This window comes from Diorhabda carinulata, chromosome 2 (assembly GCF_026250575.1).
Source record: "Diorhabda carinulata isolate Delta chromosome 2, icDioCari1.1, whole genome shotgun sequence".
NCBI classification, from domain to species: domain Eukaryota; kingdom Metazoa; phylum Arthropoda; class Insecta; order Coleoptera; family Chrysomelidae; genus Diorhabda; species Diorhabda carinulata.
This window is the reverse complement of record NC_079461.1, coordinates 34,331,380-34,358,371: the sequence shown is the minus strand read 5'-3', so window position 1 is coordinate 34,358,371 and position 26,992 is coordinate 34,331,380. Positions and strand designations below refer to the sequence as shown.

Below are 26,992 nucleotides of genomic sequence, written 5' to 3'. Positions count from 1 at the left end.
ACCCACAAAAATCCTACCAAACTTTAACCAACGAATCTTTCTCTCTCTTTAATGTAAACAGGTATAATTAAGCTATTGAAAAGTGGTACGTGTTAGGGCTTAATCAATATTTTTTTCGATTATTTTCTATTTCTATTTTAAAAATAAAAGTTTCGCTTGTTCTACGAAAATCATGTCGGTGATAATTTTCTAATATTATGTTCAGTTGTTTTGAAACCGCCCTCGTATGCTGAATATTTAGGAATATAAGGAACGAAATTTAAACTAGATATTAATTTGAAAATAAACTTTATTCATATAAATTTATTTACATTATTTTGGTAAATTGCACTGGTGTAAACGTTTTTTTTTTTCTTTCAGAATGTAAATCGGAAACATATCGCAGAAAAATTAATAAGAAACAAGTATATTTATAATATTTTACAAATGGCAGTGTATTAAAATGTTTATATACTCAGCTATCGAATATTCTGCGTCGTTGACTAGAGCAATAAAAAAATTTACTCGGTGAGAAAAAATCAAGTGAAATGCATTCTGGAAATTATAAATTATTTTAATGATTCAGCACCCCATATATCTTTTAAAGACAACTAGTTAATTTACATGAATTACTTCGTTTTGGTAATTTTATAGTCGGTTACTGTAAAATTCATATATACGTACAACTTAAAATCTATATTTTATACAAAATTTTTTTACATGCTATCTTGTTACACAAAACATGGCACGGCAGTATTATTAAGAAAAGTTATAAAGCTTACTATACAAAATTTGGCAGTTTGGTACATGATAATCCAAAGTCAATTATTATCTTCTTATACTTTACTCAACATGAGATGAATTCAATGGTAGAATCAAGTACCGAGCTGATAGGAACACATATAAGGTGTCTCATTTACACGATTTTAAAATAAGAAAAACCTTTGTAAGGAAGTCACCGCTCGAATAAATTTATCCTAGTCCGATTTTTGAATATTTACGTATTTCTTATACAGACTTGGCATCTACTGATTCTGTCTCTTACGTTTCCTGCTTTAAGCGTTTGTTTCTGTGGTTTCTGGAATTGTTGATTGTTGTCGATTGTAGCTAACCAGAAACTGAAAGTGTTTGCAAAATAGTGGCAAGAACCCTGAGCGCCGTTACATTCTATGAAAGGTGTAGCTCGAAAATCTTCCAAACAAGATCCCGGACTCGATAGAGATTGTCCACCTCCTTCAGCTCCAGCGGCAGTGTGCTGAAAAAATAGTAAATTTCAATTTAATCCATTTTTTTAATCCATCACTAGAATTACTCAATTGTTGTATACTTTATTGATAAAGACTTCAGTTGATGATGTGAAACAGGAATGAGCTAGTTAATTCCGCATATCTTAATTCCGCTCTTCGTTATTTCTCAAATCCGTTGTTTGAGTTGTCCTGGCATACAGTCTAAACCAAATACTCCTCGATCTCCTGGATATCCTGTATCTCCCTAACCATGTTGACCTTTTTCTCCTCTCATACTCATTATTCCTGGTAAACCATCCAATCCAGGTGAACCCATATCTCCCTTTTTTCCTGGTTCTCCAGGTATACTTCTTCCTGGCACTCCTGCGTCCCCTTTGGCACAAGAAAAACCTTGAATTCCTAGCAATCTCTCTGGTTCACGTAAACCTGGTATTCCGTGCTCTCCTTTTTCTTCTTTATCTGCGGCAGTTCCAAATTTTTCCTTTCCTTCTCGGTGTACCAGGGAAACCCTTATCTCTTTTAGGTCCTTCAACACCTAGTGGAATAGGTAGTCCTGGTGGACCGACTGAACCGATATCTCCCTTGTCACCGGGTAATCCTATCTCTCCTGACACTCCAATTAGATTAGATTGGTTTCAATGGAATTACTCAATTGTTGTACACTTCATTGATGAAGAAATTGTTAGGTTGATGATTTAAGGCACGTAGTTCGTCCTAGTACGAGCTATGGTATTAATATTCATTTTAAAAATCAATTATGTGCATAGAAAAGTCAGAAATGAACTAGTTATTAACTGATTGAACTTTTTGATGAACTAAATAGAATAAGGATGCAAATTATATTGTTTGTATACTTACCATCACAAAACTATAACCGATCCAAAGGGAGCTCCATCCATACGGACAATCTGGTAGTGCTAACGACTGACTGTGAACAGCGATAACGTTGGCGGGCGCCTCGCAAACAACGCATCTCGAAATGTATTCTTCAATTGCCGATTCCTCGACAGGCATCATGGGTATAGCTGCGCTTGTCGACAACCAATAAGATTTGTCGTTTCTGCTTGCATAATTGCACACGTTGTTGACATCGCAAAATACGAATGGCATTGTAGAGAATTTCCTGATACAAGAACCGGCATAACCTAAATCTTGCGTATGCGCCTTTTCGTTTCCTTCGACGTATAATAGTGAGTAACCATCCCATAATTTGATATGTCCACTTTCACATCTAGGTATTTCCTTGCTTTGACTGTGTCGCACTAATAGTGAACCAGTAAGATAATCTGGAACATCGACACATGCGGCACCCGGTTCTCCCTTTTGTCCAAAGTCTCCAATAGCTCCCTGAAGACCGACAGCTCCTTCGATACCTTGGTCACCCTTTTCTCCAGGCATACCCGGAGTTCCCGCAATACCGGTAAATCCTCTGTCTCCTTTCTCACCTTTTTCGCCTGGTACTCCCGATACCCCATCGAGACCAGGTGGACCTCTAATACCAGGTGAACCAGAAATACCGGGTGGGCCTGGCTCTCCTTTTGGTCCAGGGAAACCACGAGGGGCAGGCTCCCCTTTATCTCCCTTTTCTCCGTTAATTCCTGGTATTCCAGGTTGTCCTGGTATTCCGTCATCTCCTTTAGGTCCAGGGAACCCACTAGGTCCCTCTCTTCCTGGCAGTCCATCATAACCTCTATCTCCTTTTTCTCCTGGTTTACCAGGAAAACCTTGTAATCCTGTTAAACCGCGATCTCCCTTCTGTCCTGGTGCCCCAACATGACCGGGTTCTCCTCGGTCTCCTTTTTCTCCTCTGATACCAGCTATACCTTCTAATCCTGCAGGACCTGGCGGTCCGATTGGACCTACTGGTCCTGGAGCACCATCGAAACCTCTTTCACCTTTTTGTCCTTGAGGACCAAGAGGTCCCGGCGGCCCAGGAGGTCCAGTTCGACCAGGTAAGCCTTGTAATCCCCTTTCTCCTTTTTCACCAACCATACCTTGCATGCCATCTCTACCACTTTTACCTGGTATTCCAGGAAGTCCCTTTTCTCCTTTTACAGTTAGCCCTTGTAGTCCGGCGACTCCAGGATATCCTCTTTCACCTATATTATGACAATAATTAGTAAATGAATCTATACAAAATAACTACTAAATTAATTTGATAATTAAAAACCAAAAAGATTTCATTATACATTACAAAACTAGAAAACTAATGTCTTTTGCGAGATTTCGATACGTACACTTTTAATTAATAAAGATCAAATCAACCCGTCAACAATTGATTCAAATATTTTACTAATATAAATTCAAATATGACAATAACGAACCTTTGGCTCCCGGTAATCCTGGTTGTCCAATATCTCCCTTGGGTCCTGGGAATCCGGTATCACCTCTTTCCCCTTGCAATCCCATAGCTCCGCGCTCTCCTCTGTCTCCTTTCTCTCCTTGTCTACCTTCCAGCCCGAAGGGTCCTGGTTCTCCTTTTTCTCCCTTGATCTGAACCAATGGACCTGGTGGACCAATGTCTCCCATATCTCCTTTCTCACCCGGTGCGCCAATAAAACCAGGTGGTCCTGTTCGTCCCCTCTCTCCTTTTTGTCCTTCATATCCATTAATTCCAGGGAATCCTTGGTCACCCTTCTCACCAGGGAATCCTGCTGCTCCCGTAAATCCTAAGTCACCTTTTTGTCCCGGTTGTCCTGGCATACCGTCTAAACCAGGTGCTCCTCGATCTCCTGGATATCCTCTATCTCCTTTAACTCCGGGGAAGCCAGGTTGACCTTTTTCTCCTCTCATACCCATTATACCTGGTAGACCATCCAATCCAGGTGGACCCATATCTCCCTTTTCTCCGGGCTCTCCAGGAATACTTCTTCCTGGCACTCCTGCGTCACCTTTGGCACCAGAAAAACCTTGTATTCCTGGCAACCCATCTGGTCCACGTAAACCTGGTATTCCGTGCTCTCCTTTTTGTCCTTTTTCTGCGGCAGTTCCCGGTTCTCCTTTTCTTCCCGGTGTACCAGGGAAACCCATATCTCCTTTGGGTCCTTCGGCACCTTGTGGACCTGGTAGTCCTGGTGGACCGAATGGACCGATATCTCCCTTTTCACCAGGCAATCCTATCTCTCCTGGCATTCCAATTAGACCTGGTGGACCTTGTGGACCTGGTACTCCACGATCTCCTTTCTCGCCAGCTCGTCCCGGCAACCCATCCATACCTTGGAAATAGATAGATAGATTAATAATAAACAAAGAACAGAATCTATAAATGAAACTTACCTGGTGCTCCTGGGATACCCGGTCGTCCTACAGCACCTTTGAATCCTTTAGGACCTGGTTCACCAGCAATACCTGGTTCACCCTTCAATCCAGGGAATCCAGCTAATCCTGGTCGCCCCACTTCTCCCCTCAATCCAGGTTCTCCTTTTGGTCCCATAGGTCCCTGTCTACCGGGTTGCCCATCTAATCCGGGAGGACCAAGTGGTCCAGGCTCTCCCTTTTCTCCAGGTGGTCCCGTCAATCCGTTTAATCCTGGTGAGCCAATGTCCCCTTTTTCGCCCATAAGTCCTCGGAAACCATCATTTCCAGGAGGACCTGGTTTTCCTGGGAATCCAGGTAAACCTTTCTCTCCTGGTTCTCCTATTGGACCAGGCGGTCCTGGAGGTCCAATAGCTGGAATACCTGCCTCTCCTTTACCTCCCTTTGCACCAGCTAATCCCGGAAATCCAGCAGCACCGTCTCTTCCAGGCTCTCCAGGGAAACCCATCGGTCCTTGCTCTCCTTTTTCACCTCTTGGTCCCGGTAATCCTCTCCTTCCTACTGGTCCTGGTGGACCTGTATGACCTGTTGGACCTGATGGACCTGGATTTCCTTGATCTCCCTTTTCTCCCATTGGCCCATCTCTTCCAGGAAAGCCTCGTTCTCCTTTACTACCCTTGGGTCCGGTATTACCTTTCAAACTGATCATTATATTTTCTGGACATGTACCTGGATTTCCTTTGGGACCTGACATTCCAGGTCTTCCCACTTCTCCTTTTTCGCCTTGTAATCCTGGAGGACCTTGTTCTCCAATAATACTGTCACCTTTTTGTCCTTTAATTCCATTAATTCCGGGCTCTCCGTTTCTTCCATCAGTACCAGGGAAACCTTGGAAACCTCTGTCTCCCTTTTCACCTGCCCTACCTGTCAGACCCATATCTCCTTTAGGTCCTTGTCTACCAGGAGGACCTGGTGGTCCTGGAACACCGTCTTTTCCTCTAGCACCTTTATTTCCCTTTTCAGCTTTTATCAAATTGAGAGGAACCTGAGCGGGAATACCATCGTTTCCTTGTGATCCAGGAGTACCATCTTTTCCAGGAACACCCTACAAACATACAGTTTTCAAATAATTAGCAATCACTAAATTAATTATTCAGTTATATTAGTTATACAGCTATTTTTTAGGCGACGCTTCATGTATCCATGTTGATTCGAAACTAAAATTTATATTTACTTCTAATATCACTTTGTATGTTATGAAATGAATTTTCCATATTTATTAATACTTACTGGATTTCCAGGGGGTCCGACTCTTCCTGGTAGTCCATCGTGACCTGGTAATCCAATAACGCCAGGTTGTCCTGGTGGACCTCTCGGTCCCATTGGCCCATCTCTACCATCAAACCCACGGTCTCCTTTGTCTCCCTTAGCTCCCGGTATACAATCGATACATTGACCACCTCTGTCACCTTTTTCTCCAGGTATTCCTGGACTACCAGGTATACCAGGTCGACCAGCGTTTCCTTTTTCCCCTTGAGGACCCGTTGGTCCAGGCATTCCAGGAATACCATTAAGTGCATCTCCTGGAGTACCCCTTGGACCGGCGAATCCTTTTTCTCCTTTCAATCCTTTTTGTCCGTCACGTCCAGGCTCTCCGTCTTCTCCTTTTGGTCCCTAGAATATTGGATTAATCAATAATTGATTAAGGATTGTAATCTGATTCGATACTAACAATTATCGTCGCTCCTTTATCACCTTTCGATCCTTGGGGACCTTGCGGGCCTTGCGGGCCAGGAAAACCTCTCGCCCCGTCACTGCCAGGATAACCAGTTGCTCCATGATCACCCTTTTCTCCTTTCTCGCCGGGTGCACCCTCAGGACCAGGAACACCAGGTAGACCTGGTCCACCGACTGGTCCAATAGGTCCACGTGGACCTGGTTCCCCAGGAAAGCCGTCTAATCCTTTGGGACCCCTTGGACCTGGATAACCCATAGGTCCTTTTTCACCAGGAGCTCCAGGAATTCCTCTACCGCCCCCAGGTGGACCTGGAGGTCCTGTCAATCCAATACGACCAGTTTCACCATCCCTTCCTGGTTCTCCTTTCAATCCAGGTTTTCCGGGTAATCCAGAGAGTCCAGTTAAACCTCTATCACCTTTTTGGCCGGGTGGACCTGGTGGGCCAGCAAAACCAGCTCTTCCCTGTAACCAAAATTGAGCTCTTTTATTTTTATAAATATTTGGAAATTTGTAAATTTGAACTTACACGTGGACCTGGAGAACCCGGCAAACCTTTTTCTCCCTTCATACCAATAGCTCCAGGTAATCCATAATCTCCTTCAGTGCCCGGTTCTCCTTTTTGGCCGGGGAATCCAATATCTCCACGATCACCTTTGAAACCCTTATCACCTTTAGGTCCTATTAGAGCGGTTGGATTTAGCTCATGGTGGCCGTCAGCTGGTTCTCCTTTTTGTCCGGGAGGTCCAGTATTACCTTTTTCTCCCCTCGGTCCATAGAATCCAAGACCAGGTGTACCTTTTTGACCTTTTTGACCAGGTGGACCTCGGGGACCCTAAATATTTCAACGAATTAGTGAACGATATAGAAATTTACGTATGCTAATTGCTGTTACACGAAAATTAATAAATGAATGATATATGAATTACTCACAGTCAAACCAGGCTCTCCTTGCGGTCCGGGCAATCCGGGCGGACCTGATGGTCCGGGATTACCAGCGGGCCCTGTTACACCGTTTCTTCCTGGCTCTCCTTTTTGTCCCTTCAAGGTTATTTCACAATGCGCCGATTCTCCTTTTTCCCCTTTAATACCCATCGGACCAGGCAAACCTCGAGGACCTTGTTCTCCAGGATATCCGTCCATTCCAGGTAACCCCTATAAAACGGATATGAATAAAATATACAATTCAATTGATATTTATGATTAATTGAAAATACACTTACATCAGTACCATTGCACCCATCTGAACCAGGAATTCCCGGAGCTCCAGGTGGGCCCATCACTCCAGCTATACCATTCAATCCAGGAAAACCTGGAACTCCCGTTTTACCACGTTCTCCTTTCGGACCTCTGGGACCGAAAGGACCAGCTTCTCCTTTATCTCCTTTATCTCCTGCAATTCCTTCACCACCAGGGAAACCTCTTTGTCCCTTTTCCCCGGGTAAACCTGGTACTCCAGGGAAACCCTAAAAAATTTTTCGCAATTCCAACATTACGATAATCATCCGTATTTTCTAAATGTTTGATTTAATATGATAACAACGATACTCACCCTGTTACCTTTTTCTGCAAAACACTTGGGCAAATATTTATCCAAACCTGCTTTTGCTGCTGGCGAATCAAATACATCATAACTGCTAGAGTAAGGTCGCCTGCCTCCTGATAATCTAGAGTCATATGATGCTGACCATGTTCTAGATTCATTGTATGCACTGGATCCAGAAATTCCTTACAACAAAAAAATATAGTTATACTACTACATATTGAAAAAATAATTAGATCATTCCAAAATATTGAGTTGAGATTTAAAAATAGTACCTTGGGAACCTGATCCATACGATCCTGCCGATTGAGAACCTGTTCCATAAGATCCTCCCGATTGAGAACCTGTTCCATAAGATCCTCCCGATTGAGAACCTGTTCTATAGATGCCTGTTCTAAAAGATCCACCTGATTGAGAATTTCTTCCATACGATCTATCTCCCGATTGTGAATATCCATAAGTATTTCCTGTTTGTCCTGTTGCTGAACCCGATATTGATCCTGATCCAGAAACCGATCCATAATCTGGGCGCATTGGTTGTGAGCCGGGTCTATATGGATTACCTTGTTGAGAATTGCCATATTGTGAACTAGATTCATCATCATATCCACCAACTGATTGTGATCCTCCTGTTGAATCGCCTGATCGTACGTTTGATCCTCCTGATTGTCCACCTCCCGTTTGAGAACCCGTTTGATATGTATATCCTGTTGATCCAGATCTATATTGGCTACTGTATTGTGGATCATAAAGAGAATTTTGAGGGTCTAATCGAGGCTCGTACCTAAAAAAATATTTTTAATTAGTGATGATCAGAATATCTTTCCGTTTTACATACATGCTACTTCTAGGATCTAATCTCGGGTCGTAACGTGGATTTTTGGTATCAATTCTAGCATCATATCTAGGGTCTATCGGATTTAAGCGTGGATCTAATCGTGCTTCATTAGTTTCAGTTGTCTCACTCGATTCAGGAGCTGCTGTGGTTGGATAATCAGAGCTCCCTCCACTGGGTCGGTAATATCCGTTCTGCGTATCTGTCGATTCCGATATATCTCCTCGGGAATAATCATAGTTATCCACTTCGTTTAAATCTCTAAAAAATCAATTATTAAAAAAAGAAAACAGGAAATATTCAATTTATAAAATGGAAGGAAATTGATGATACTAATACTTACTCTCCGTCAAGATAGTCATCCTCGTCTCTATTATCATAATCTTCTCTTCCATATCTCGTCTTCGAGTTGATTTGCCTTCCGTAGAGACCAGTTCTGTTTTCTGCGGGGTAGTTACTCAGAAATTGCTGAGAGTTAAAACAAATAAAGATTTCAATAGTGGATCTCAATGATGAAATGATACATTTTATTAAAATGGCGAATCCGTATTTCAATACATATCTAGTCATCTACAAAAGTTAGCTAAAGTCTACTTGTAGCACCTCGTTGCCTTATTTAATATTTTTATATCGAAAACCAAAATGAAAATGAAAGAATTAGGACAAGCGATAATGCCTTGAATATGATTCGTAATGACCTTTATCCATCATTTTGGTGACTTATTACAATATTATTCGCAGACCAATTAAAAGTATGAGAAAGTATAGAAAGCTAAAAATATAAGAAAGTGAAGCAGTTTAATCATGTTTTGTAATTATAAACATTAAAGTACCGCTTCGTCGTATATTTAAAGTGACATAGTTTTTTAAAACCTTAAAAAGCCATTAACTGATGCATCAAGATAACTGGGTGGCCGGCTATGTTCACGATCATCATAATGTAATGGTGAGTTGCAAATATTGGATATTTTGTGGGTGGTCTTTCGTCGAAACGACTCATATTTCGAAAAAAAAAACTAATATTTTTGAGATACAGTTTAATCAAAATAGACATACAAAAAAAAACCGCGCATCTCGTCGAAAAAAAATAACTAATAAAATACACTTTTCAGGTCTAGAAAAACATTCATTTCAGCCATTAATTCTTGATCATTGGGTGCCAAACAAGGACTGTACTGTGGATGACCCATCAATTCGTTGTTTGGACTGTTCAAAAACGTTTTTGTTTGAATTGATGTGCAAGAGCTAGCATTGTCGTGATGGAAAATGGTTCTTCTACGATTGGTGTCCCTGATTTTTTCTTCTAGCAAGCAAATGCTGGTATACCAATCCAAATTGACCTTTCTACGCTGCTCTAAAGAACTAATTTTATTGGATTTGGCTCGTCTCTAAAGATGACCCATACATTTTTCAGTTTCGGGTTCATATGGATAGATCCATGATTTGTCGCCTGTCATGGTCAAGGTCACAGTCTTTCTTCGTACCAATCGACATGAGCTTTTTTGAGATTGTCAAAATCCTTTTTGGCAGCTAACTTTTCTTGTATTATTGAATGCAAACGAGTGGAACTAACGCACGGCATCGATGTTTTATGGCGCAGCAGCCGATTTTGAACGACCTTTACGAAATACCATACAACACGTTTGTCTTCAACTTTTGACACCCATCATACCATCGACGAATGATTATTATACCCTGTATATTTGATTGTGTAGGAAGAGCCGTATTCATTCTTTTTATTGCTGTCAAGGTTGATGGGAACTTTTATGGTATCGATTACGTAATGCAGAAATCTATTCGGTTTGTAGTGACATTCATTCATAGTAGCAAAATTTATGATGCGGCTGCTAACACATGTTCAAGTTACCGGAAGCTTACGATCATAAAAATAATTTGAGTGACCATCAAAAAAGATTTTATCCTATCTTGTTAATTATCCTGTTGAAAGGTTTCTTTGCACATTTATAGAAGTTCCTTCGCCATAAAAGCCGTCAGGAGACGCAGCATCAGGAACGGATTTACCTTATTATATAATTAAAAGTTGCGATAAGCCCCAGCATATTAACTTTTATCGCAGGACTATGAAAGGATTCAAACCGTTTTATTTGTCCCAAACTGCTTTACGTACACGCTGGCAATAAATTAATTGAATTGCTGACACATGCGGGTGATTTTACGGTTGAAGGATCAATCTCAAGTTGATATTTTCGGGAAAATAGGAACTTTACAGGACGATTCAATTCACTAATCATTTTAACGTTGAAAGTGTTTGCCAAAGACTTCTGAGAAATGGAAAGTGAAGTTTATTAACATTGAAAGAATCCTAGGGGACTAAATCTGGTGAATAGGTTGCATGAACTAGAAATTGAAACTTTAATTCATTAATTTTGGCCATTGCAATAAAGAATCTATGAGCTGGTGCATAATTTTCAAATTTGAAACATATGCTGTATACATTATAGAAAGATTAAAGACACCCCAGACTGTAATGTGCTGTTGATAGGAAAAAATGTAAGAAAACTGATCAAAAGTTAGCTGGAAAAGTTACAAGGTGCGTGTTAAAATGTTTTTTTTTGATGGTAGATTCTTCATTATATAACTTTTATACTCACTGCATTGATACTACTCAAAACTCCTACAGATACGACCAGGAACCTGAAATATAAAAGAATTGTGTAATATAGAAATCATTTCTGCTTTTTATTCTCATAGAATACGTCGTATTATCAACCAAGGTAGAAAAATGATTGTTTGAAACTAAATATCAATACGTTTCAAAGAATTAACCAGTTCAGTGCTTTAAAAATATATTGTTTCTAAAAAAAAAAACTTGCTTTTTGGGGTTAATTAGATGATTTCCTCTTTACAACAATGCGATAAGTATTAAATAATTAGAAATATTTGAACCAAAAAATTGAGACCCAATTCGTTTGAATCACTTTTTGCAATACATTCTCTGGTGACCTGTGATTTGTAACAGTGCCTTTTCTTCGGTGTACGCTTTAATAAAGTTTTCTGATGGCATCCTGTATATTTATATTATACTATAATTATAGAAACAAGTTTCAAATTTATAAAATCCTATGAACATCACGAATTAAGAAGCATAACATTCTAGTGGTTTCATATCGATGAAACCATTCTTTGAGATTGAATGGAAAAAAAATCGCAACAAATCCTTTGGATTCAAAGGTTTTCTTGTAGCAAAAGTTTCGCCATGGATGTGGATAAATAATTATCTGACGGTGCAAGCTGTGGATTCAATGCTGGATGTAGTAGCAGTTCAAAACTTTCCACAGAAGAAAACGAGACCGGGCAGTATCTAGCTTCAAAAGCCATCTAATAAAAATAGACCAAAAACTGAATAAAAGCTTTGATGTGAATATTTTTAGTACTACTGCCATTTCCATGGTGATATTTCTAGAACAAACCTCATAACATTAAATATTGATTCGACACGTATAAAATCCATAGGATACGTTTTGAAATGAACTGAATGAATCTTAAAACTTTGTTTATCAATAAATATGTGAACTATAATTTATTTTTTGTCAATTAAACAAGAACTAAACGGGTTTTCCTTCTTGTGGTTAATATATAAAACTGTCGAACTGTTAAATCAGACTGTCTTGTTTGTTACATTCTGATTCGCAAATCTCATTTTGCTGTCTTGCATCGGAGTTAATCTCACTATTCAATCTATAAGATAGCTTGTCAAATTTCATTAACAAATGATGTATTACTTTCAACGAAGATGAATCCACGAAGAAAACAAATTCCTTCACAGATTCCTGTCAACTGTCAGTTAATATTTATTTATGTGTACGTCATTGGAAATCTTAAATATGGTGACTGAATTCATTTAAACAACTTGAAATAATTTATAGGTTATAGTTATAAAATCGTCTAAATTATGGTGAATTCGCAATTATTAAGATAATGGCGAATAAATATAGGCATTCGCCTTTTTTTTGCACTGTTTCGCCATTAAAATAATACAATTTAGAAAACGTAATTCCGCTTCTTGCTAATAGATGACGCTAGCTTATAGTTTATATATCATTCTACAATAAAAAATAACTTCATTTGTTAATTCGTCGCAAGTAATTTCGTCACATAAACCCCCCCTGGTTTACCAATAGTGAATTGTTTAAGAAAACTTCATCTTACGATTCGATTATAGAAATTAAAACATTTTCATACCTTTTATGCAAAAAATCTAAATAGTTCAAAAGAATTAACGTTAAAAAATTCGATCCACCGCCGAAACACTAACCTAACCTAACCTAACCTAACCGAAACACGATTTTTAAATAAGTAGAAAAAATCATTTTTGAAGCACGAAGAAACTTCAAAAAGAATTACGAAGCTTGTACTAACAAGAAGGAAAGTGATGCTTAGTTTTTAGTGAACTGCTCAAAACTGGCCAAACTAATAATTTGATAATTTACTACAACTGATGCAAGCAATCATTTCAGAATTGATCGATTGAAAAAATGTTTCCTCGCGACAATCCTAGACCGCAAATATGTTAAGTTCTTGTCAATTATTGAGAAATTTTATACACCCACTGTATAATCCAAAAGTAGCTCCATCGGAAGGAAATTATGGTTCTATCAGAATCGAAACATTAAAACCTTAAAAAAACCGAACTTAATTTTCTTCCAATCCAATATTCATAAGATTAGAAATGCGTAGATACGAGGGCAGATCAAGAATTTAAGCTTATTTCATCGATTTCTCTAATGGAAATTAGATGACTATATAGCCCCATAAATCCACCTTGGCAAGGTTTCAGTCCTATAAACCCTCTATTACGTTTGCTATTTCATCTGTGGGGTGTTCTAATGAACCTACGTACAACCCTTGTGGACGAAAATGCGAAAAATTCGTTCATATTGGAGTTGATTGACACCAAACACTCCGAAGTGATCAAACATTTCGTTTATTATGAATTGTGAGTGTATATCTCACACCAAGCTACCAATTTCAGTATTTTTAGATCATAGAAATTGTTAATTTTTCCCTTTTTGAATCATGGAACTAATTGGTGAGGTTTCAGTCCTATAAACCCTCTATTACGTTTGCTATTTCATCTGTGGGGTGTTCTAATGAACCTACGTACAACCCTTGTGGACAAAAATGCGAAAAATTCGTTCATATTGGAGTTGATTGACACCAAACACTGCGAAGTGATCAAAAATTTCGTTTATTATGAATTGTGAGTGTATATCTCACATCAAGCTACCAATTTCAGTATTTTTAGATCATAGAAATTGTTAATTTTTCCCTTTTTGAATCATGGAACTAATTGGCGAGGTTTCAGTCCTATAAACCCTCTATTACGATTGCTATTTCATCTGTGGGGTGTTCTAATGAACCTACGTACAACCCTTGTGGACGAAAATGCGAAAAATTCGTTCATATTGGAGTTGATTGACACCAAACACTCCGAAGTGATCAAACATTTCGTTTATTATGAATTGTGAGTGTATATCTCACACCAAGCTACCAATTTCAGTATTTTTAGATCATAGAAATTGTTAATTTTTCCCTTTTTGAATCATGGAACTAATTGGTGAGGTTTCAGTCCTATAAACCCTCTATTACGATTGCTATTTCATCTGTGGGGTGTTCTAATGAACCTACGTACAACCCTTGTGGACAAAAATGCGAAAAATTCGTTCATATTGGAGTTGATTGACACCAAACACTGCGAAGTGATCAAAAATTTCGTTTATTATGAATTGTGAGTGTATATCTCACACCAGGCTAACAATTTTAGTATTTTTAGATCATAGAAATTGTTAATTTTTCCCTCTTTGAATCATGGAACTACTTGGCGAGGTTTCAGTCCTATAAACCCTCTATTACGATTGCTATTTCATCTGTGGGGTGTTCTAATGAACCTACGTACAACCCTTGTGGACGAAAATGCGAAAAATTCGTTCATATTGGAGTTGATTGACACCAAACACTGCGAAGTGATCAAAAATTTCGTTTATTATGAATTGTGAGTGTATATCTCACATCAAGCTACCAATTTCAGTATTTTTAGATCATAGAAATTGTTAATTTTTCCCTTTTTGAATCATGGAACTAATTGACGAGGTTTCAGTCCTATAAACCCTCTATTACGATTGCTATTTCATCTGTGGGGTGTTCTAATGAACCTACGTACAACCCTTGTGGACGAAAATGCGAAAAATTCGTTCATATTGGAGTTGATTGACACCAAACACTGCGAAGTGATCAAAAATTTCGTTTATTATGAATTGTGAGTGTATATCTCACACCAAGCTACCAATTTCAGTATTTTTAGATCATAGAAATTGTTAATTTTTCCCTTTTTGAATCATGGAACTAATTGGCGAGGTTTCAGTCCTATAAACCCTCTATTACGATTGCTATTTCATCTGTGGGGTGTTCTAATGAACCTACGTACAACCCTTGTGGACGAAAATGCGAAAAATTCGTTCATATTGGAGTTGATTGACACCAAACACTGCGAAGTGATCAAAAATTTCGTTTATTATGAATTGTGAGTGTATATCTCACACCAAGCTACCAATTTCAGTATTTTTAGATCATAGAAATTGTTAATTTTTCCCTTTTTGAATCATGGAACTAATTGGCGAGGTTTCAGTCCTATAAACCCTCTATTACGATTGCTATTTCATCTGTGGGGTGTTCTAATGAACCTACGTACAACCCTTGTGGACGAAAATGCGAAAAATTCGTTCATATTGGAGTTGATTGACTCCAAACACTGCGAAGTGATCAAAAATTTCGTTTATTATGAATTGTGAGTGTATATCTCACACCAAGCTACCAATTTCAGTATTTTTAGATCATAGAAATTGTTAATTTTTCCCTTTTTGAATCATGGAACTACTTAGCGAGGTTTCAGTCCTAGAAACCCTCTATTACGATTGCTATTTCATCTGTGGGGTGTTCTAATGAACCTACGTACAACCCTTGTGGACGAAAATGCGAAAAATTCGTTCATATTGGAGTTGATTGACACCAAACACTGCGAAGTGATCAAAAATTTCGTTTATTATGAATTGTGAGTGTATATCTCACATCAAGCTACCAATTTCAGTATTTTTAGATCATAGAAATTGTTAATTTTTCCCTTTTTGAATCATGGAACTAATTGGCGAGGTTTCAGTCCTATAAACCCTCTATTACGATTGCTATTTCATCTGTGGGGTGTTCTAATGAACCTACGTACAACCCTTGTGGACGAAAATGCGAAAAATTCGTTCATATTGGAGTTGATTGACACCAAACACTGCGAAGTGATCAAAAATTTCGTTTATTATGAATTGTGAGTGTATATCTCACACCAAGCTACCAATTTCAGTATTTTTAGATCATAGAAATTGTTAATTTTTCCCTTTTTGAATCATGGAACTACTTAGCGAGGTTTCAGTCCTAGAAACCCTCTATTACGATTGCTATTTCATCTGTGGGGTGTTCTAATGAACCTACGTACAACCCTTGTGGACGAAAATGCGAAAAATTCGTTCATATTGGAGTTGATTGACACCAAACACTGCGAAGTGATCAAAAATTTCGTTTATTATGAATTATGAGTGTATATCTTACACCAGACTACGAATTTCAACATTTTTAGACCATAGAAAAATCTACTGTGATTCTTATTTCTTTTAATTCGACTTCGAATTCGAAGAATTATGTTTTTTATTGCTCTAGCAATCATTTCATTGCTTGTAAATGTAAAAATGTAGAGCGAATCTTACAGTATTAGAGTAGTCAGAATACTCTAAATTTAAAGAAAAAAAAAATGCAAAATGAAATCTAATAAAATTTAGGAAGATATACAAATAAGCAGTTTTCTGAAATACCACCAAAAACTATTTGTTAACTATGATCAAGTCTTGGTTCGAGCAACGATACTAGAATATCAAAAAAATTATTTTTTTCATATTTGATGATGTTTTTGAAATTGTAAATAATAATATAATGAACCACGAGAGATATACTCTTCTAATTTTACTTGTTGAGATCAAAAGCTACATGAAACAAGGGAGAATTAAATCATTCAGCGATGAAATCTAGCAACAAATTAATTTCTTGTCCATTCAGATAAATCATATATAAAATGAATGATAAAAAATTGGAAGAAAATTCAATGTTCAATACTTTATACAAAATTTTGAAGCAATGAAAAGAAACTAATAAATAGTTGAATAAAAATGAAAGAAAAAACTATTTAGGTTGAAAGATTCACTGAAAATAACAAAACTAAGATCCCCTAAAGAGGGGAGACTCTCATATTGAGACTGAGTCGGAGATTTATTGGATAGAATTTGGTAGGTAAAGAAACATTTCAATAGGAGGAGGGTTTCTTGGATTGGCCCCATATGTGACATTAAAATAATGAAGAACATACTGAAGAAAAATACAATTGACAACATAGAGTGATCAAGTCTAATATTTTATTTTTATTTTAATATCAGACAACATTTATTGCTGAAAAATAATTTTTTTACACTAAGAAAAGCGTACATGACCTAAAAAAAAATTAAAGTATTAATACGACGTCTATATTCATAGAGTCAACATTTTTTTAATAAAATAAACTTACATAACGTAACGATGTAGATGTTTTTTATATAAAACGAAATCTTTTTATTGTAAATTTGATCGTCGTAATACTTATTTCGAAACGTTTCGTTTTTCTATCCTTTTTGAATAAAATTATAATCACCTCCTCATTACAATCGATAAAACCCACATTAAAATGTATACTTTCAATAAAATCACTTATTATCAAAACGAAAATTATGTAAAAAAGTAATAAAAGAAAAGAACCGAAAAGGAAATAAACAATTTCTATAAACAAATATATTTGCTATGAATTAACTTCGTACATTGACTTAAAAAGATAAGTATTTAAGGAATTTTTTTAAAAAAATCAGCTCACCCGAGTCCATGGTCTTTCATGTCGTCCTGTTTTCCCCCTGGAAAGGGGATTCGCACTAACACTACCTTTGTGTATTGTACAAACGCGAACTCACGCGTTACTGACTACTACACAAGAACTTACTTGCAGTGAATCTTCCAAAGCCCACTTCTACATTTTCAACGTTATGCGCGTGATCCACCCAATATGACTTAAGTCCTTTTTACGAGCGATCCGTTCGGAAGATAACGTTAAAAAATTGCACAAATCTAACTTAATAACCCTTGATTATCTGGTTCGAAGATGGGGTTAATAGGTGTTAGCCTAAGGGTGTAATTAGGAAGAATAAATTCGTCTTGCGGAGTGTTTCGTAAAGCTTAAGGCCGATATAGTGGGGCGAATGCCACTCGCTAAGCCGGCTAAGAAACATGGTGCCAGTTGCGATGACGCTGCGGCATGGCTTGTGCCGGGCGATAGCCCTAGTAATTCTTGTTTTTACGATAGTGCACGCAAGGGACAGCAAGGTAATTTTCATTTTTTATTTTCCGTCGCTAATTTGTACAAAATTGCTTAATATCATAAATAAATATTCCTCATAATTTTGATAAATTATCGAGTTTATAATTCCCGCAAAAAGTTATATTTCATGTAAATGATATTGATAATAATCTGCATGTTTGATTTTTTTGATAACAATTTGTTTTTTTACTTGTTTCAAAATGATCAATCAACGTTCTTCATATTTTTTATTAGATTCAAAATTCTAAAGTCTTTGAAATTTATTTTCATCAAACTCTCAGCTCAAATATGCTCCCAGATTTACTAAATTTGGGACAAACTGTATGTTTTAAAGTACGATATCTTTTTTATAAAATTTTTGACGAATTATAATTGCTAAATTTATTTCAAATGCAAAATGATCTTATATTTTGATTCATAATCCATATTCTTTAAAATGTAGTTTCATCAAACTCTGAGCTGAAATATATTCTCAGTTTCAATAAATTCGGGAAATTTTTTTCAAAATTTTCGGAGGAAATTCCAATGTCTATGTGTATTCCAAATGAAAAATGATCTATGACTGTTTCTCATATTTTGAATTATATTCGATATTTTTTAAAATATATTTTCATCTGAGATTCCAAAGGCAATTAATTTTGGACAAGCTGTATGTTTAAAAAAACGTTTTTTCTTCAAAATGTTCGTCAATTTATTTCGGAGGAACTTTCTATATTTACGTTTATTCCAAATGCAAAATGATCTTTGACTGTTTCTCATATTTTGAATTATATTCGATATTTTTTAAAATATATTTTCATCTGAGATTCTAAAGGCAATTAATTTTGGACAAGCTGTATGTTTAAAAAAACGTTTTTTCTTCAAAATGTTCGTCAATTTATTTCGGAGGAACTTTCTATATTTACGTTTATTCCAAATGCAAAATGATCTTTGACTGTTTCTCATATTTTGAATTATATTCGATATTTTTTAAAATATATTTTCATCTGAGATTCCAAAGGCAATTAATTTTGGACAAGCTGTATGTTTAAAAAAACGTTTTTTCTTCAAAATGTTCGTCAATTTATTTCGGAGGAACTTTCTATATTTACGTTTATTCCAAATGCAAAATGATCTTTGACTGTTTCTCATATTTTGAATTATATTCGATATTTTTTAAAATATATTTTCATCTGAGATTCCAAAGGCAATTAATTTTGGACAAGCTGTATGTTTAAAAAAACGTTTTTTCTTCAAAATGTTCGTCAATTTATTTCGGAGGAACTTTCTATATTTACGTTTATTCCAAATGCAAAATGATCTTTGACTGTTTCTCATATTTTGAATTATATTCGATATTTTTTAAAATATATTTTCATCTGAGATTCTAAAGGCAATTAATTTTGGACAAGCTGTATGTTTAAAAAAACGTTTTTTCTTCAAAATGTTCGTCAACTTATTTCGGAGGAACTTTCTATATTTACGTTTATTCCAAATGCAAAATGATCTTTGACTGTTTCTCATATTTTGAATTATATTCGATATTTTTTAAAATATATTTTCATCTGAGATTCTAAAGGCAATTAATTTTGGACAAGCTGTATGTTTAAAAAAACGTTTTTTCTTCAAAATGTTCGTCAACTTATTTCGGAGGAACTTTCTATATTTACGTTTATTCCAAATGCAAAATGATCTTTGACTGTTTCTCATATTTTGAATTATATTCGATATTTTTTAAAATATATTTTCATCTGAGATTCTAAAGGCAATTAATTTTGGACAAGCTGTATGTTTAAAAAAACGTTTTTTCTTCAAAATGTTCGTCAACTTATTTCGGAGGAACTTTCTATATTTACGTTTATTCCAAATGCAAAATGATCTTTGACTGTTTCTCATATTTTGAATTATATTCGATATTTTTTAAAATATATTTTCATCTGAGATTCTAAAGGCAATTAATTTTGGACAAGCTGTATGTTTAAAAAAACGTTTTTTCTTCAAAATGTTCGTCAATTTATTTCGGAGGAACTTTCTATATTTACGTTTATTCCAAATGCAAAATGATCTTTGACTGTTTCTCATATTTTGAATTATATTCGATATTTTTTAAAATATATTTTCATCTGAGATTCCAAAGGCAATTAATTTTGGACAAGCTGTATGTTTAAAAAAACGTTTTTTCTTCAAAATGTTCGTCAATTTATTTCGGAGGAACTTTCTATATTTACGTTTATTCCAAATGCAAAATGATCTTTGACTGTTTCTCATATTTTGAATTATATTCGATATTTTTTAAAATATATTTTCATCTGAGATTCCAAAGGCAATTAATTTTGGACAAGCTGTATGTTTAAAAAAACGTTTTTTCTTCAAAATGTTCGTCAATTTATTTCGGAGGAACTTTCTATATTTACGTTTATTCCAAATGCAAAATGATCTTTGACTGTTTCTCATATTTTGAATTATATTCGATATTTTTTAAAATATATTTTCATCTGAGATTCTAAAGGCAATTAATTTTGGACAAGCTGTATGTTTAAAAAAACGTTTTTTCTTCAAAATGTTCGTCAACTTATTTCGGAGGAACTTTCTATATTTACGTTTATTCCAAATGCAAAATGATCTTTGACTGTTTCTCATATTTTGAATTATATTCGATATTTTTTAAAATATATTTTCATCTGAGATTCTAAAGGCAATTAATTTTGGACAAGCTGTATGTTTAAAAAAACGTTTTTTCTTCAAAATGTTCGTCAACTTATTTCGGAGGAACTTTCTATATTTACGTTTATTCCAAATGCAAAATGATCTTTGACTGTTTCTCATATTTTGAATTATATTCGATATTTTTTAAAATATATTTTCATCTGAGATTCTAAAGGCAATTAATTTTGGACAAGCTGTATGTTTAAAAAAACGTTTTTTCTTCAAAATGTTCGTCAACTTATTTCGGAGGAACTTTCTATATTTACGTTTATTCCAAATGCAAAATGATCTTTGACTGTTTCTCATATTTTGAATTATATTCGATATTTTTTAAAATATATTTTCATCTGAGATTCCAAAGGCAATTAATTTTGGACAAGCTGTATGTTTAAAAAACGTTTTTTCTTCAAAATGTTCGTCAATTTATTTCGGAGGAACTTTCTATATTTACGTTTATTCGATATCAACCCTTAAAAATCTTTAAAAACTTCTGATGAAAATAATATAGGAAAGAATCTTTAAACCATTTAAAACAATTTCATTTTTACTGTGAAAAATTCATAGCATTTTAATAAAATTTAATTGCTTATCAATTCTTATTATTCAACCCTTAAAAACTACCCCTTTGCAGAGAATGAAATAAAAATAAATCTAATGACTGCCAACTTTTAGATTTTGCATTTTTTTTGGTAATTAAGTTTCTAGTCTTTATTTGAAGTAATTTTTAATTATCTATACTCTGTCGACCTTTAAGAACCACCCCTTTAATCAAAAATAAATTTTTCAATGTTTTGATTTTGAATTCTTTCGGTATTTAATTGTATTTTCCAAACACGAAGTGATTTTCATTTTCTACACCCTGACACCCATTAAAAATCACCCCTTTACCAAGATTATTAGTTTATCATCTCTTGGTACTGTCAAATGTACCTACAGCATGAACAGAAAAAATCCGTGCGCCAAAATTTCATATCCTATAATTCATAATCCATCAAAAATTTTCAAATTCTTATTTTTTATGTAATTCCATTAATTTTGAAGCTAACACATCCTACAGGGCTACAAGTTTATGTGTGTTATAAGTGTTTGAAACCCTCCACTTTTTATTAATAAAGGGTCAAAGGGATGTGGATAAGCAATCCCCGCACTATAGTGACAGATTAGTTTGGTTATAACTCCGTCAATTTTTATGCTACAAAAAAAAATAAAAAAAGCAAAATAATCGTCATAAAAAATGCTTTCATTCGATTGTTTAGTTGTTTTTATATCTTTTATAGTTATGGAGACAAAATGAGCAGAAAAAAATTTTCAAAAGATAAAAAAAAAGGCTCATTTAATGCTCATTTTTTTTCAAAATTATGCATTTCTAATCAGCCAAACTTCCAGATGCCGTAAATAACATCCAAATAAAGTATTTGGTAAAAGGAATAAGTTTAATTTTGATTTTCAATGGAATGGCATTAGTTTTAGTACAAATTTTTTTTAGCTTTAACTATTTTACACCATATCTCACTGAAATTTCAGTCGAAACGACTTTTATCAGTAGTCATTTGAAAGGTTTTTTTAATCTCTTTAAAAAGTATTGTATGACTTTTTTTAAAAAATGTACACTATTCCCGTTATTTGAGGTTAAATTCTCAATTACGTAAAACAAAAGTTATTCATTCAAATATCTATAACTTGCTTTAGGTAGAACATTAAGATCTTAAATTTTTGCTCAATTTTTGTCCATTACACTTTTTTCGATAAAATACATTATTACAGAGTTATACGTAAAAAACTATTGAAAACTGCGGTTTTTTGGACGAAAAATCATACTTTTCATATACGAATAACTCAAAAACTGTTAATCTGGCGAAAAAACTTTATATGACATTTTTTATTTGATATTTGCTGATCTTTAGATTTCTGGAGTTATTTTGGGGCTGCACACTTCGGCACCAGTTATTTTGGGTTGCACACTTCGGCACCATTCGCTTTTTGTATACATCATCTGTCAAAATTTCAAATAAATCTGTGCTGCATTAAAGAATTCGAAGGGGAAATGCTTGAATACCTGGCCTAAAACAACTTCATTTTGCATCACGTATAGAAAATATCGGGAACTTTCAGTTTCTGTTACGGAAGCCAAAATATTATTTTGAATTTACCTAGATTTTCATACTTTTAATAGATAGATGTAGTTTCTGAAAATCCGTCTTGTATATAATAAAAACTTTTCACGAAATCGACACAGTTTTGTAGCATTTTTATTACCAAATATTACACTCGAAACAATAAATTCTGAAAATAAAACACATAATCCAAACGACAGTAATTAGATTAATGACCTTTTACTAGATGTAGAACATTTTATTTTCATTATAAGTGATAAGTTTCAGACAGTGAATTGTCTAAAAAAACCAAATTAACGGAAGTGAAAATGAATTTTTTTCATAGTTCAATCACTGTTTTGAGTATTTATTAAACATTTTTTAAATTAGATGAATTTGAAAATGTTAAATTTGCTACTTTCCACGGTATCCTATGTAAAAAATTTTTATTACCAGTTTTTGTACGACCTATTTTTCGATTATTTGTATATCATGACGAAGAGGAAATCCTCCAGCTTTTATCGTCCATGGTAGCACCTACAAATGGTTATCATTTGTTTGCAAAGTGTAGATAATAACATCTCTTTCAAAACGTAGTATCAATACAGTGACCACTCCAGAGTCACTAGCTTTTACCCGCGGCTTCGCTCGCATCGAATCCATTAAATATCAGTAGAAAGAAGTATCAGAAATCATTATAATAGAAAAGAACGAATTATGTAGCTATATAAGAACTTTGAATGTAGAAAAATTGCCAAAAACCTACAAAAATCCATAACTCCACATTGATTGTCCTCGCCTAGCTCCTCTCCAACTCAACCGATTTAAGTGTTCAAAAACTCAAAAGAAAGAAGGTGTTTCTGAGAGTGTTCTTAAACCAAAACGAACTCTGTAGCTATATCAGAACCTGAGATATGGATCTTTGAATGTAGAAAAATTGCGAAAAACCTACAAAAATCCATAACTCCACATTGATTGTCCGCGCCTAGCTCCTCTCCAACTCAACCGATTTAAGTGTTCAAAAACTCAAAAGAAAGAAGGTGTTTCAGCGAGTGTTCTTAAACCAAAACGAACTCTGTAGCTATATCAGAACCTGAGATATGGATCTTTGAATGTAGAAAAATTGCGAAAAACCTACAAAAATCCATAACTCCACATTGATTGTCCTCGCCTAGCTCCTCTCCAACTCAACCGATTTAAGTGTTCAAAAACTCAAAAGAAAGAAGGTGTTTCAGCGAGTGTTCTTAAACCAAAACAAAATCTGTAGCTATATTAGAACCTGAAATATAGATCTTTGAATGTAGAAAAATTGCCAAAAACCTACAAAAATCCATAACTCCACATTGAATGTCCGCGCCTAGCTCCTCTCCAACTCAACCGATTTAAGTGTTCAAAAACTCAAAAGAAAGAAGGTGTTTCTGAGAGTGTTCTTAAACCAAAACGAACTCTGTAGCTATATCAGAACCTGAGATATGGATCTTTGAATGTAGAAAAATTGCGAAAAACCTACAAAAATCCATAACTCCACATTGATTGTCCGCGCCTAGCTCCTCTCCAACTCAACCGATTTAAGTGTTCAAAAACTCAAAAGAAAGAAGGTGTTTCAGCGAGTGTTCTTAAACCAAAACGAACTCTGTAGCTATATCAGAACCTGAGATATGGATCTTTGAATGTAGAAAAATTGCGAAAAACCTACAAAAATCCATAACTCCACATTGATTGTCCGCGCCTAGCTCCTCTCCAACTCAACCGATTTAAGTGTTCAAAAACTCAAAAGAAAGAAGGTGTTTCAGCGAGTGTTCTTAAACCAAAACGAACTCTGTAGCTATATCAGAACCTGAGATATGGATCTTTGAATGTAGAAAAATTGCGAAAAACCTACAAAAATCCATAACTCCACATTGATTGTCCTCGCCTAGCTCCTCTCCAACTCAACCGATTTAAGTGTTCAAAAACTCAAAAGAAAGAAGGTGTTTCAGCGAGTGTTCTTAAACCAAAACGAACTCTGTAGCTATATCAGAACCTGAAATATAGATCTTTGAATGTAGAAAAATTGCCAAAAACCTACAAAAATCCATAACTCCACATTGAATGTCCGCGCCTAGCTCCTCTCCAACTCAACCGATTTAAGTGTTCAAAAACTCAAAAGAAAGAAGGTGTTTCAGCGAGTGTTCTTAAACCAAAACAAAATCTGTAGCTATATTAGAACCTGAGATATAGATCTTTGAGTGTAGAAAAATTGCCAAAAACCTACAAAAATCCATAACTCCACATTGAATGTCCGCGCCTAGCTCCTCTCCAACTCAACCGATTTAAGTGTTCAAAAACTCAAAAGAAAGAAGATGTTTCAGCGAGTGTTCTTAAATAAAAACGAAATCTGTAGCTATATTAGAACCTGTGATATAGATCTTTGAATGTAGAAAAATTGCCAAAAACCTACAAAAATCCATAACTCCACATTGAATGTCCGCGCCTAGCTCCTCTCCAACTCAACCGATTTAAGTGTTCAAAAACTCAAAAGAAAGAAGATGTTTCAGCGAGTGTTCTTAAATAAAAACGAAATCTGTAGCTATATTAGAACCTGTGATATAGATCTTTGAATGTAGAAAAATTGCCAAAAACCTACAAAAATCCATAACTCCACATTGAATGTCCGCGCCTAGCTCCTCTCCAACTCAACCGATTTAAGTGTTCAAAAACTCAAAAGAAAGAAGGTGTTTCAGCGAGTGTTCTTAAACCAAAACAAAATCTGTAGCTATATTAGAACCTGAGATATAGATCTTTGAGTGTAGAAAAATTGCCAAAAACCTACAAAAATCCATAACTCCACATTGAATGTCCGCGCCTAGCTCCTCTCCAACTCAACCGATTTAAGTGTTCAAAAACTCAAAAGAAAGAAGATGTTTCAGCGAGTGTTCTTAAATAAAAACGAAATCTGTAGCTATATTAGAACCTGTGATATAGATCTTTGAATGTAGAAAAATTGCCAAAAACCTACAAAAATCCATAACTCCACATTGAATGTCCGCGCCTAGCTCCTCTCCAACTCAACCGATTTAAGTGTTCAAAAACTCAAAAGAAAGAAGGTGTTTCAGCGAGTGCTCTTAAACCAAAACGAAGTCTCTATCTTGAATAGAACCTGAGATATTGAGGATAGAACGTGTGTATGTGAAAAACTCCCAAAAGTAATGTACAGGGGGAAATCTCATTTGAGTATAACTTGAGAATAGTGAAAATTAGATGAAATCCGATGGTTGATGGCTGATCTGTGCATCAATACCTTTCATTGAAAAAAATATTAAGCAGATCGGTTGGGTAGAACGCCTGAACGGACTCGGAATGGAAATCATCAATTTTTTTAATATATAAGATTGTTTTTTGATTCGATAAACGTGGCATGTGAAATATAAAAAACCACAGACGACAAAGCTTCTAATACTTCAACGAAAATTGGTACTCAGTGCTATCAGATTTGGAAAGTAATTCAACTTCAAGTATCAAATACTTCTTAGTACTTTATAAAAATCAATTTTATTACACGTGTGGCTACTAAGTATCGAGCCTAGCACTGCTACAGAAAAAGTAGGCATAAGCTAAAAGTTAGGAGCTGTTAGATGTTTAGCTTGAAGCCTACGAATCCGATGTCTAGCATGTCTATAGACAAACCAATTTTCTGAAAATTGGAAAAACTGCAAATGAAACTCATAATTTATTGAAACAAGTGTATAACAATGAATTTTTGTCACGTGCCTAAGCGTTTTGAAGAGAGCCGAGAACATGTTTCATGTTTCTTCATTCCACAAGACTGTGTACGGCATATTTTACATCAAGATGTTTCAAACCAAGTATAACATCCCAGCGCTAGATAAACCACCTTATTCACCGTATCTTACACCGTGCGGCTCCTTCTTCTTCTCTAAAGTCAAATCCGCATTAAAAAGAACGAAATTTGATTCTGTTGAAGCTGTAAAAGAAAAATAGGGATAGAAAAGGGGTGCATGAAGCTTTCGACACGAACTATTTTTCTGTCGTTACCTTGAAACTGTATTTTATAAACAATACATTTTAGATACCCCTAAATCAGGCAATCGTGGTGCGAAAAACGTGGTTCGAGATGGCGCTTCATTATCAATAGTCGAAGCGAGTTGATTGGCACACATGTCAAA

General features: G+C 35.4%; 2 protein-coding genes across 2 annotated transcripts in view; one reads left to right on the top strand and one right to left on the bottom strand.

Moving 5' to 3' along the window:
- Positions 1–271: 271 nt before the first annotated feature.
- LOC130904224 (collagen alpha-2(IV) chain) lies at positions 272–17,871 on the bottom strand. The gene is made up of 15 exons (XM_057816866.1): positions 17,551–17,871; positions 11,207–11,249; positions 8,938–9,062; positions 8,598–8,855; positions 8,035–8,543; positions 7,769–7,944; positions 7,440–7,682; positions 7,150–7,371; positions 6,746–7,051; positions 6,214–6,681; positions 5,772–6,155; positions 4,503–5,586; positions 3,551–4,441; positions 2,085–3,325; positions 272–1,234 (listed from the first exon to the last, which is right to left on the bottom strand). Exons 1-15 carry the CDS (start codon positions 17,568–17,570, stop codon positions 977–979), a joined length of 6,228 nt encoding a protein of 2,075 aa, XP_057672849.1. The 5' UTR covers positions 17,571–17,871; the 3' UTR covers positions 272–976.
- LOC130904225 (collagen alpha-1(IV) chain) overlaps positions 17,769–26,992 on the top strand; it is an 89,975-nt gene continuing 80,751 nt past the window's right edge. The window contains exon 1 of the mRNA XM_057816867.1: positions 17,769–18,053. Within this exon, the coding sequence (XP_057672850.1) occupies positions 17,958–18,053 (96 nt within the window). The 5' untranslated portion in view covers positions 17,769–17,957. The remainder of the gene's footprint in view (positions 18,054–26,992) is intronic.